The 13,678-nt window shown below is 44.0% G+C and overlaps 1 protein-coding gene across 1 annotated transcript in view; it reads left to right on the forward strand.

Annotated features, from left to right (window-relative positions):
• The first annotated feature begins 11,391 nt into the window (after window positions 1-11,391).
• The window catches only part of LOC131675548 (uncharacterized), a 388,279-nt gene continuing 385,992 nt past the window's right edge, over window positions 11,392-13,678 (forward strand). The window contains exons 1-2 of the mRNA XM_058954564.1: window positions 11,392-11,656; window positions 11,870-12,509. Of these exons, the coding sequence (XP_058810547.1) occupies window positions 11,392-11,656; window positions 11,870-12,509 (905 nt within the window). The remainder of the gene's footprint in view (window positions 11,657-11,869; window positions 12,510-13,678) is intronic.

Here is a 13,678-nt window from a genome sequence, read left to right on the forward strand (position 1 = left end):
TCTACCTTTTAAAGCCCACATATCCGGTTATCAGTACTGTGGATCTGGAACGAAGCTAAATAAGTGGCTAGCTCGGGGAGATCCCGGCATAAATCTTCTATACGCCGCGTGTAAAGATTATGACATTGGATACTCTAAAAATAAAGATATTAAAGCGCGAAACGCTGTAGACAGAATATCAGCTGAGAAAGCTTATCAACGTATGCGTAGTTCTGATGCTAGTTTAGGTGAAAAAGCTGCTGAATGTGATGTTACAAAAATCATGAAGGCAAAATCATCGTCTGGAATGCGACTTTAAAAGAAGAAGAGTTACAAGAAAGGACAGACTTTGAGAAAAAAGAGAAAGACTTTAAGTCTGAAAAAACTTATTAGTACGCCAAAAAAAAATACAATTCCTTACAGTAATTCAAAAACTTTTATAAAAAGTGCTTTAAATGCAGCTCGTACAGCTTTAAATAATATTGGTGTAAAGAAAAATATAAGTTTACCAAGAGTATTGCGGGTTCCCAAACTTAGAAGTTTCTTCCAGCACTTATACAAGTTTTTGCAGAACTTAGTGTATTAGGATCATTAGCAGGTGGAGCAGCAGGGATACACAGACTGTAAATCAAGCAGGTGCTGCTAAATGACAATTAGAAGAACAAGCCAGGCATAATAAACACATCGAAACTTTAGCCGTTGGTTAAGCCTTATACTTAGAACCACATAAAAGAGGTAAGTTAAGTAAGGTCACTGTTCAGAACGACGAAGAGATAACCATGCGGGTAAAAGGCAGATGATCGCATATGGCGAATACACCTGCCGACGGGCCGTTGCTAGACACGTGGAGAAAATAAGTAATCCAGTCGTCTTTCACATTTTAAGATTTCGTTATGCCGATACAGTGAGAACACGCGTTAGTTTTATTGTTTTCGCCTGTTTGCTCATCCACCGTTTGATGATCTTAATTGCCCTGATCTCGTAGTTAGGCACCTTCTATGTGTGCGTGGGTGCATATATGCGGACCCATGGCCACTACGCATTAATACAGATCGGAAGATAAGGTTTTCCGAGGCTGTCACTTCCAAAAGGGGGTTTCACCTTGGCTGATTTCACATGCGAATCGGAGAGCTACATGGGCGCCGAGGCCGATTGGCATGGAGAAGCGTTAGGAGAGGGGGAGGCAAAGCGGCACGTTAGTAGCACGCGATTTTCTGAAAAGCCACACCTCTCGAGTCCCAAACGAAAAATTGAGTGGGGGGAGAAGGGCTGAGGGCCAATAAATGACCTGAGAAAGGGGCCCTCGAGCAGAATTTCTCGAGCTTTCGAGCAGGTAAGTCACCATTGCACGCGCCCTCTCTCTCTCTTAATTGTTCGTACTAACGCGCGAGATGCAGAATCGCGAACGGATCGATTAATTGAATCGACTACCGTTGCAAATTATAAAAAATATCATAACTATAATACTTACATTGTGGTCATATACACTCCCGGTCACCTACTCCCCCCCCCCAGGACAAAATTATTAAAACTTTGAAATTGTAAATTTTTGGTACAAATCAACGTACAGAGTCGGGCGGAGGTACATTTGAAAGCTCTTGAAAAGTGCTTTCAAATGGTATAACTCATGAATATAATAAAATACTTTTTCTATATTTTTCAATCGATAATTGAAGACTGAAAATTCTAAAAATTCTTGTTCATCTTTGATCTCTCGCCAAATTTCGAAAAAAAATAACAAGAATTTGGAGCACGGCATTTTATGGCTCTTTCCAAACCGTATCTAAATCACTTGTTAAAAAATTATTTTCATAGTTGATGCCGGTGTCAGCTGTTTTCCCACAATTTTACGCTTTATTTCAACTTTTGATATCTCGGTACATTAAACTAATAGAAAAAAACTGATATAAAAAAAATGTTTCCTTATTTACGTAGAATAACGTAAAATTTTTTTTTTGATTTTTCGACATTTTTGGCTCTGGGAAAGATTTTTCCACTCTTTTTTTTAAATTTCCCGTAAACCAGATAAAATGTAAAAAATTAATTTTTCTCACCGAAAAAAGACAAAAATTCTTTTGCACATATTGAAATTTTTTTAAGATTTAAGCGCAAATTACTTTAAGAGTGAAAAAGAACATTTTTGTGACTCAGGGAATACTTTTTACATTTTATCTGATTTATGGGAAATTTAAAAAAAAGAGTGGACAAATCCTTCCCAGAGCCAAAACAGTCGAAAAATTTTTTTCCAAAAAAAAAATCATAAATAAAATTTTACGTTATTCTACGTAAAAAATAAAACACTTTTTTTTATTTAAGGTTTTTTTCTATCAGTTGAATGTACGGAGATACGAAAAGTTGAAGTAAAGTGTAACATTTTGGGAAAACAGCTGACACTGGCATCATATACGATGAAAATAATTTTTTAACGACTGATTTAGATAGGGTTTGGAAAGATCCACAAAATGCCGTCCTTCAAATTTTTATGTTATTTTTTTTCGAAATTTGGCGGAAGATCACAGATGAACAAAAATTATTAGAATATTCAGTCTTCAATTATCGATTGAAAAAAATAGAAAAAAATTTTGATATATTCATGATTCACACCATTTGAAAGCAATTTTCAAGAGCTTTTAAATGCGTCCTCGCGTCCTCTGTACGTTAATTTGTACAAAAAATGGACAATTTCAAAGTTTTAATAATTTTGTCCGAGGGGGGTGGGGGTGGGGGTAAAAGTAGAAAATTTTGTGTGATTTTTTAGAATATTCTGATAATTATCACTTGTATATAAATAGAAAGAATGACAAATAAAATGTTTAGTTTGATATGATCATTCAAGATGGTTAAAATATTCACCCTCAGTTTATCTGATACATCTTCCGTACTAGAAACTGTAACGGGGGAGGTTATCTGAAAAATGGGAAATTTATATAAGAACAAATTCCCACGATGCAGAGCAATCCACTCCTCAAAGGACGACGAAACCACAATTACGTCGTCAAGGTAAGCAAAAGCGAATGGATCCATATCCGGGCTTATCACCTTGTCCATCAACCTCTGGAATGTTGCTCTTGCGTATGACAGTCCGAAGGGCATTCTCTTGAATTGAAAGTGCCCTAATCCAGGTACTGTAAACGCTGATATCGGACGTGATTCTTCCTTTAGGAAATTTGATGGTACGCACTGCTCAAGTCCAGAGTAGATATGAACTTTGCATCCCTTATTCGTCTTAGGATGTCGTTCATATATGGTAAAGGGTAGGCATCAGGTTTGGTAATCGCATTTACCTTTTGGTAATTCACGCAAAACCTATATTTTCCATCAGCCTTCTTTACCATTACTATTGGACTTGACCATCCGCTGATCGCTGGTTCGATTACATCTTTTTCCAACATATCTTTGACCAGCGCGTACATTTCCTCTCGCACCCTATCAGAGACTGGGTAGTATTTATGTTTGATGGGTCGAGCATTTCCAACATCTATTTCGTGCTCAACCCCCATGGCACAGCCTAAAGCCTGACCTCCGTCAGGAATCAATCCATTAACGAGGTCTTCTATTTCCTCCAGCTGTGTCTCCGTGGCCTCCCACAGTCCTACCGGTGCGAGAAATGCCGTACCATCAATTCCAGCCACTTCCATTGGTACTTTGACCTGGACGTTCTTAAGCCATAATTCATCCTCGTCGGGATCCAAAACTGCGCGGAACTCTCTTATTAAGTTCGCACCTACGTAGCAGTCGTCCGTGAGCAGTGGCGTAATGGCGACTCTGATTTCCTTCGTGATTTCTCCTACTTTAAAGGGGAACATCACGTGACCAATTATAGGGCATGGGCGCCCATCAGTGAGCCTTGCATCGCCCGCTCTGGTCCCATTCAATCCGAGTCCCATCTCCGATGCCAATCTCAGCTCTAATTGACCCATGACCGTGGATGAGGCGCCGGTATCATAGAGTGCTCTAATTTTAAAATCATCTATGTCTACCCGCAACCACAATCTGGTCTCATCCTCAGGGTCATATCCACGAGTCGCATCTTTGCCTCCCTTCGTCGTGCTTTTCAGCGGCTTTTTCCCTTCCGCTGTTGCGACGACGGTGGGCTTGCTTCTACTCGTGGATCCCATCGGCATAGGAGCTTTTTGTGTGGTGAAGCTCTCCCTGGAGTCTTCCCCCTCCTCCACAATTTGTATGTGGCCATCTGGTCGTTCCAGAATGACCACTCCTCTCTTCTGCCGAGGGCTGGCATCAGGTTTGATCGCCTCCTGCTCTAACATACCGCTAGGCCCCGGGCTCTCTTGATGCCCTACCAGGACCTGTTTGGATCCCTGCATCGCCGACAACTTGCTGTTTCCCATCGGCGACCCGCAACGAAGGGTCGAATCTACTGGAGGTGCGAAGATGACCTCTTCTCTTCGCTCTCCTTGCCGTTTCCCTTGTTGCAATCTGGGCAGAATTTACGACTAAATCCCAGTTTGCCACAAGCGGCTTGGTGAAGTCGATCTTCCGCCTCTGTCCTTCTCGCCGCTCGCCAGGAGACCTGGGAGAAGGAGAATTTTTCCTTCCCCCACGCCATCGGCTATTACGCTGTTCTGGAGGGCTGCCTTGCTTCTCATTGGCCAACTTGCGCAACATCCGCTCGATGCCCTCCAGACGCTCTTCCATCTTCTTATCAGAAGTAGAAGGCCTCCTGGCAGGGTTCTCCACGCCCTGCCCGCGCTACGGACTCCCTTCTTCTTCGCACGCGCCTACCTTTCGCTGGCCATTGCAGCGGTTTGGGATTTATTATCAGCCGTTCTTTTGCTCGGCTAGTAGGCGTGCTGAGGGAAGATCGTCGAGTTGAGGTCGGCGAACACACGCGGACGACGACCGTAAGATAAGGTGTTCTGTACCTCGATCGCCCTCCTGTTGAATTCGCGTATCGACTTCATCTCGCTCCGACGCAGCTGAATTTGGATGTTAGGAAGAAGGTTTGCATGGATTAGGTCTAATAACCTCTCCAAGGGCATTGGTGGTTCTAGTCTATTGACAAGAGCCACCAGGTTGGACACGTAGTCTCTCACTAGTTCGTCCTCACCCTGGAACCGGTTCTGGGTTTCCTGCAACAGCCTTTGTTGCTGTTGCGTACTAGTGCCGAACCATCCCGGGCGTCAGCGACGAACTCTGCATAACTGAGCCACTGGTATTTGTTGTTATCGTACCAGGTCCTCGCGTTACCTTCGAGGATCTCTGATACGGAACAAAGCACTTCGTCATTAGTCAGCCCTGCGCCCACGCGCAGATCTTCCAACCTTGACAGAAACGTATCTACACTCAGTGCCTTACTGCCCGCAAACCTCAATTTCCATCCGCGGACAATTTTTCCAACATCTCAGGTTGTGAAGAGCCCTGAGGATAGTTGAGGACTGGTGCCAGATGATCCGCGTCGACTCCTCTGTCGAACATGTGCGGATCTCCCATACTCTTCCGGATCCTCTTCACCTCCTCTTCTTCGGAGGGCTTCCGGTGGGGTGACGTCCCTTCTTCTGGGTAGTGGTCTTGGAGGAGCCGGTGTTTGCTTGCTCCGCCTGGCTAATATTTTCTGGACTGCACGCTTGGGTCGCGCTCTCTGCTTTAATCGTCGTTCAGGTGCTTCCAACCCCCTTTTATCCATCAAACTATGTCTAAAATGGGTTAACACCTGATTACTCCAAACGACCTAAATCACTTCGACCCACTTATAATTATCGCTTTCGGCCTTTTTTACAATCAACTTAACAATTTTTTAAGTAAAAAGTTCGAAGTGATTTCGTTTTTTCCCCAGCAGAGGGCATACCGCTCACAATCTCGCGCTACCACGCGCTCCAACCTTCCTAAGCGCTCACGCAATCGTCTCTCTCTCTCGTGCGTCGATTACCTTCGACGCACAATCCTATTCGAAATAAACGGGTCTTAATACCAGTTGGGCGCCATGTAACGGGGGAGGTTACCTGAAAAATGGGCAATTTATTTAAGAACAAATTCCCACTATGCAGAGCAAACCGCCGCTCCGTTAAACACGTATGATAGTACGTGTATTCGCCTTAACGTCAGATGATTTATCCTAGTTGTCTTCTGTTAAACGGAGTTGAACTCTCCTTAAGTCACGTGTCTTGTGACACTCGTTGAGTTTTCAGTGTGAACGACTTTACTCCTAATCTTCTTAATCCCCTATATGTAATTGGATTAAAACCTAAGCCTTTTTCAATTACTTGAGCTACTAGGAAAATTAAATTACGAAAACGGCGAATAAATTTCACAGACTTTAATTAATAAAAATTACTACAGTCTTTGTGGGGCCGAAAGACTAACGCACGCGAATAGGATTTTACAATAAAGTTATATTCGGTGAGAAAGAGAGAGAGAGAGAAGTTTCGAATTATACCGCGAACTAACGCTCGACGCGAATACAAAAAATAACGCTATCACGAATATACAAAATACCGAATGCATTTTGTATCGCTTAATATGACGGAAGGTGCACCTAACATGCGCTGCAATTACGGTGATCAGTCGTAATTGTTGTTGTAAAAAATATCAACTGCCGCTGCCTCTCGATTATTAGCTGCTCTGCCTTGTACTGCCTCTATCAGCTGTAATCTGCTGCTTCTGTACCGCTGCTTGCTGCTGCAATATCGTCGTTGCACACCCGCACGTATTTGTCTCAGAGAAACTTTATTTTTGGCGAAACAAAGTGTAAAAAACTATTCGGCGGTAAACTTGCGTTCACAGCTGAGGCGTAACTGCCTATTCAAAGGATCGCGCGCCCCCTCTCTCTCTCTCTTAACTGTTAGAACTACCGCACTAGAAGTAGAATCGCGAACGGTTCGATTAATTAACTCGACTACCGTTGCAAAACATATTATTTTTCACTCATTGAACTGGACAAAAATAAAACTGATGTTCATGACTTGGTAGAATTTCTTACATCAATTCAATACCAAATATTAACTTTGGTCACAATAAATTTTACGTGTAGAATGTAACATAACATCAAGAGCTTATATTAATCAACATAAGGGTCACAATATTCACGAGTTCTTTCCTGCTCTACCACCAGGCTTCAAAATCATTGAAGTGCCCAAACAGAATATATACCTATCTTTGACTGTCAACGTTATTGATCATATACAACTACGTTGGATAGATGAAGACGGAGACTTGATTGATTTTGCAATCTTCGAAGCACTGAAAAAAATCATTTTTTGTGATCTGGTTCAGTTCCTCCTTTGATGCCATCTTTATCTCCTCAATCGTGGCGTAGCGTCATCCTTTCATGGTTCTCGTCAGTTTTGGGAACAGGAAAAAATTACAAGTGACCAAATCTGTGAAATATGGTGGCTGCGGCACCATTACTATGTTGTTTTGGTCAAATATTCGCGCACAAGCAACGATGTGTGAGCAGGGGCGTAATCATTGTGCAAAAGCCAGTTTTTGTCGTTCCACAAATCCAGACGTTTCTTTGAATTGCTTTGCACAAATTGCGCATAACTTGCAGATATTATTCCTAATTGACCGTTCTACTCTGTAGCAAGAAGTCATGATATACCACATCCCTGTAATCGAAGAAAACTGTAAGCAAAACCTTCACGTTCGACCGAACTTGGCGCCTTTTTTCGGTCTTGGCTCATGCGGCAGCTTCCATTGGAATGATTGAGTTTTGGTTTCCATATTATAACCATAAACCCATGATTCATCATCAGTTATGATCCTTTGGAGCACATTTGAGTCGTCACGGATCCAGTCCAACATTTTCTGAACAATGTTAACGCGATGCTGTTTTTGGTTAAAATGGAGCAGTTGTGGCACGATTTTCGCGGTGACCTCACTCATGCCCAAATCATTGGTTAAGATCGAATGGCATGAGCCAATCGATATATTTAGATCCTTAGAAACTTCTCTGACGGTGATTCGACGATTGGCCAATACTATTTTCTTCACTTTATCAATGTTTTCGTCTGTTGTTGACGTGTTCGGGCGTCCGGCACGTTTTTCGTCATTCACATCTTCTCGGCACTCTGAGAACATTTTGTACCACCGATAAACATCCAATGCAACATATACCTCAGTCAACATTCGGTATCAGTCCGCGCACTTTATTTTGTTTTTCACACAAAATTTGATACAGATTTTTTGATCCATTTTTTAGAATAGGCAAAAATCGAAGACGCGCGAAAACATATCCAAGCTAAACAACTGTCAAAATTTAACTAAACTTTCAAAATGACCGACCTTGTCAGCATAAGTAAGGGATATGTGTACCAACATAACGCTACAAAACAATAAAAAATCAAATTTACGTAGCCCGCGGAAATTCAAAATTATCGATACTTTTTGAACAGACCTCATATAACTATATCCATCAATATAACGTGTAATAATTATTTTATCAAAAATAAATAAAATTCACTTCTAAATATAGTTTACTATCTTCATTTTATTTACTTTAATTAGGAGCATTAACGTGTTCGGACGTAAACTGGGTGAATCTGAGAGCAACCGTGGTCCACTTGGTATGAGATATAAAATCTCAAAGAAGAATCAGTATGACTTAGAAAATAAACGAATCCGTAATGTGGGCAGGGTAATTCATCTACTGACGCTGTAAACTGAAAAACCGTTCGGGATATTCTTTGAGTAGAACTTATACGATACTGTATACGTATATATGTATGTGATACTATATTAAAATTAATAACTGGTCAAGAAGAATTGAATAGATTAATTAATATTCACCGAGAAGACCTTGATATGAAATTTATAGAAGTTTACTCTGACATCAATAAGTCGAGAAATAATTAATTAGCCCCACCTATATTTTCTACTCAATCAGAAGCATCAGCTACTCAATATAAAACAGCACATTTTTTGTTTGTAATCATTCAGATGTGTACCGTACAGACGTCTTTCTGATAATAGTGAACGTCCAAACGGAAATGGTAAAAAAAATCAATTTTCTCAGTGGAAATCATACACTGAAAATTATTCAACCAACATCAAATCCATACCAAAATCTTAAAGATATAAAAAACTTTGAAACATCTACATATTTTGAATTTTATTCACTATATAAATATAAAGATACAAATTATTATTATTATATTGTATATTATAATTATAATGTATATTAAGTTGCTCGTTCATTGTTCAATCACATCCTTATTCTAAAAACATGGGGCATGGGGCATGAGGCCTATGCTCGTCCATACTCAATAGTTGGTAACTACCGTCCGGGGAAACGGGGCCTACTTGTCAGTATACGCAACAGTCGGAAAATAAGCGATGTCAAGTAAGCAGGTTGATAAATCATCAGCCGATAAAGCAGCCCACGGGTCTTTAACATAGAGGGTGATTAGGATACCGATTGCTCGGAACGAAAGGAATTAATTCTCGTATGATATGTGGCTCATGATACTATTGCCCCTACTAACTTATATTGTTGTGACGGGACCCTGGCTAGAATAGCTGGCCCTGTCTGACTCGCTCTCTCTCTCTCTCGCAGCCTCGCTCCTTCGCTGTTATCCTGGCGAGCATTTGAAATTACGAATCGATACCGATGCTCGCACGGCTTTTTTTTAAGGACCAATACCTGAGCCGGGCATCGTCATTTGGAGCCATTTGGGGGCGAGAGCAGCTGCGGCAAGAAGAAGAGAGACAGAATGACGCGTCGCGAGTAGAGAGTAAGCGAGCGCGAGTGACCCGCGGCAATCCACTCGCGAGAGCAAAGCCGCCGGCGTTGCTCGAGTCGACGCACGAACGATTAGGGGGGAGATTCGAGCCGAGATTCAGAGTTAGACGGATCGTTTGACGACCGAGCATGCGCACATGAAAGAGAACAAATCAGACAAAGAAACAGAGGACGATAAGCAGATAGCAGCAAGGAAAGAGGACTTCCAACGACGCTTGCATTGTGGAAGCCACATCCAAGCCTGACAGCAGTCCAGCAGTGTTTCTTGCCTGCAGTTCCTGACAGCAGTCCAGCAGTGTTTCTTGCCTGCAGTTCCTGGAGCAGTTCTGCCAGCAACAGTTTCTGCCAGCAATTACCAGCAACAGTTGCTGCAGAGGCGATTCCTGCCAGCAGCCTCACCAGGTCACGTCGTCTCTCTCTCTCTCTCTATATCTTTCTCTCTACATTCGCAAGTTCGCGACGCGTTAGCGAAGTAATCGCGATCTTCCGTGAACACGGCGAATTCCACAGTTGTAACAACTCCCTCCTTTGTACTTTCTCAAATCATTGTAACGTGCTCTCGTGCGATTGTCCGCACGAGCGCAGGCTAGCGACGCGTGAACTCGGGTCGTCGCTCTTTATTGTTGAAAGTCGAAAATAAATATTGTTAACCGTTATCGCGAGTGATTACTGTGTGCGCCTTACATTCCTTTCCTCTGAAGCCGAAGCCCAAAACGCTAATTTAATGAGGAGGCCCATCGTCATCGTTCAACGGAGCGAAAGAGCCTCCCTTACCTTCTCCTTTAAAAATAATTTGTGATGCGACACTTGGGCACTGGTCTTTGCATTGCTCATGGGAATTACCGTTCCCCATAACGCATTAGATTTTTAATCATCAGTATAACATGGCATTCCTTATGGGGAAAGCTGAAAAAATTGGCAATTTATGGGATAAGAGGAACGGAGTGCGGATGGCAACGCACTTGTAAATTGTAAAATCGAGGAATTTAAGAGGACAAAGGCTGGGTAGAAAGCGCGCGTCGAAGTCACACGAAGGTCGAATAGTGCCGGTTAGTAACCCGAGCGGTCTGTTTACATTCACGCAGGCCGACTGCGTCTTCGAAGCGAGACAAGCTAAGAGCTGCGCGGGCCGTCGAAATACCGTGTTTGAATGTGAACGAATGTTGTCTTTCATTTTACTTTGATAGCAAACATCACCGCTTACTGTCGTCGCTGCGCTTGGGCCTGGACGGGTCTGCTTTCGGACTAGTATTCCGAAGGTCACCAATTGTCGTTGATTGTTTTTGTTGTGAGGCACAAAGCCGAGTCGAGTAGTATTGTTGCTAAGCGGATTATCGCTGAACAGTCGACACGTCTTTGCCCGAGAGCCCGGCGAATGTGCATGTTATGAAATTTGACTTTCTTGTGTAGTGTTTGTTGCGAAAAAGAGGGAACTGTAGGAGGCAGGGTAAACATTTGGCGTAAATCCGCCGAGTGTACCTAGTGCAAGAAAAAAATTGCGTTAATCCGTAACCTTCTCGAATAGAGTTTTACATAGCCCGACAAAAGGTACGTAAAACCGCACCTGAGTAATTGTAGAAAGCGCTTTGTTGTGTAGAGTCAGCGTATCTGTACCAAAGGTTTTGGTCGCGTTATTGCAGTTGTAGGTCACGGATCTTGCCGGTGACTCGCGTCAGGGACAGATAATTTGCGCCGAGAGGTGTCATAGAACGGTGATGCCACCCCCACGACCGATTGATCCCGTGATGCGCGAGATCTTGAAGGATCGAGGCGTGCGAGCGCTGAAGCGGCGCATCACCGCAACTCCACCGGCTGAGTTTATGGCTCTGCTACAGAGAAGCCAGTTAAGCGTAAATGGCACGTACGAGGACCTGCAGGATGGCATGCTGCAGTATATGATCGCGCGCGAGAGACCTGAGTTGAATCGGCCGTTGGCTCCTGGAGACTTCGCGTTGGGCTTCGTCCCAGGGCCGCCCGAAAGTATTCTCCATGAGGAATCGCGGGAAATCGCGATGACCGGAATGGTGGACAGCGAAGGAACAGGAAACGGGTGAATAGCAAGCCTGGTCGAGTCCGCGAGGAGTCGTGGCCGGCCACGCGCGGTGTCGCGGTCAATCAAGACGCCTATGAGGCGAATGTCGCCTCCAATCTTGAGTTTTGCGCAAGAGGAAACGATGCGGATGTGGCGTGCAGGAATTATAAGACCTTCGAATAGTCAGTGGAGTGGCGTGCCGGTGATGGTCAAGAAGGCAGACGGAATGTATCGATTTTGCCTGGACTTTCGTCCGGTGAATAAAGTAACTAAAATCGATGCATATCCGATGCTTAATCTCGATTCGATTTTAGACCGGCTGCGCGGCGCGGTTTTCCTCTCGAAAATTAACTTGCGATCAGCATTTTGGCAGATCCCGTTAGAGGAGAATAGCAAGCAGTATAATGCATTCGCGGTACCGGGATCAGGACTATGGGAATTCGAGATAATGCCGTTCGGTCTAGTGAATGCCCCAGCAACGTTTATGAGATTTATGGACTCGTTGTTTGACCCGGAGTACTCGCCGAATGTATTCTGGTATATGGATGATCTATTAGTAGTGAGTACGAGTTTCGAGGATCACATGGCTTGGTTAGGTCGAGTGTTGCGTAGGTTAGTGGAGGTAGGCCTGGAGATAATCTTGGAAAAGTCGGACTTCTTTTGCACCGAAGTTATATATCTCGGCTACCGATTAGACTACGAGGGCCTACGCCCCGACCCGGAAAGGATTCAGCCGATCCCGGATTACCAGGCGCCAAGGAACATAGAACAATTGCGTCGATTTTTAGGTATGGTCGGGTGGTATATGCGATTCATCGAGAACGAGAGCGATACCAAAGTCCCACCACGAAATTGATCAAGAAGAATCAACCGTGGGTATGGGGCGAAGAGCAGCAAGACGCGTTCAAAGCGGTTAAAACGAGCTCTCACGGAGACTCCTGTGCTTGCACGGCCAGATTTTGAACGATCGTTTTATCTGCACTGCGATGGTTCTTCGTACGCGGTAGAGGCGTGCTTAGTGCAGATATTTGAGGATGGTGAACACCCGATTTATTATACGAGTCGCATGCTAAAACCACATGAGCGTCGGTATACAGTTAGCGAGATCGAGTTTTTAGCGGTTCGCTTTGCGATTAAGAAGTTTAGGCCGTATCGAGGGGTTTCATTTCGTGGTGCTAACGGACCACAGCACATTGACTAGCTTGTTGAGTAAGCGAGACCTCGCGGGGCGACTCGAGCGATGAGTGCTAGAGTTCTAACAGCTCGATTGCGAGATCGTGCACAGGAAAGGTGCTTTGCACCATAACCCAGATGCACTCTCGCGCGGAGTTCGAGGATGCGGCGGAGGTTTGCGAGTTCTCGGCTATCGAGGATACTTGGTACCTGCAAAGACGCCAAGAGGTTCTCGAACGGCCTGAGAAGAAGAGATTGGAAAGTAGAGGACAATTTACTGTACAGGTACATGACAAACCATCTGCTCGACTAAGTTACCAATCGCAAAGAGTGATGGTGACTCGTAGTTCCGTTGGAGTATAGGAAAAGGGTGTTGTGAGATGCGCATTGTGCACCGTCCTCGGGGTATTTCGGGCAGGAAAAGACTTATGATCGCGTGGCTCGCGAGTACTACTGGCGAGGCGTCTGGTATGACGTGAAGACCTTTGTCGACCAGTGCTAAGAATGTCAGCGGTACAAGGTCGAGCAACGAGCGCCCCAAGGGTTAATGGGAAGGCGCTTGATTGAACGTCCTTGGGCGGTGGTTGCGACCGAGGTGGTGGAGTTACCGAGGAGTAAGAATCGTTACCGGTATATCGTAGTCTTTCAAGACTTGTTTACGAAGTGGGTAGAGCTTAAACCGTTGAGTTCGGCGGACAGAAAGTCGCTTGCACGCGCGTTTGAAGAATTAATATTACTGCGATGGGAAACACCGGATTACTTCGTTAGCGATAACGCGAAAGCGTACCAGAGTAAAG

Source organism: Phymastichus coffea, unplaced genomic scaffold (assembly GCF_024137745.1).
Source record: "Phymastichus coffea isolate CEN01 unplaced genomic scaffold, Cenicafe_Pcof_1.1 PCOF00025, whole genome shotgun sequence".
NCBI lineage: Eukaryota > Metazoa > Arthropoda > Insecta > Hymenoptera > Eulophidae > Phymastichus > Phymastichus coffea.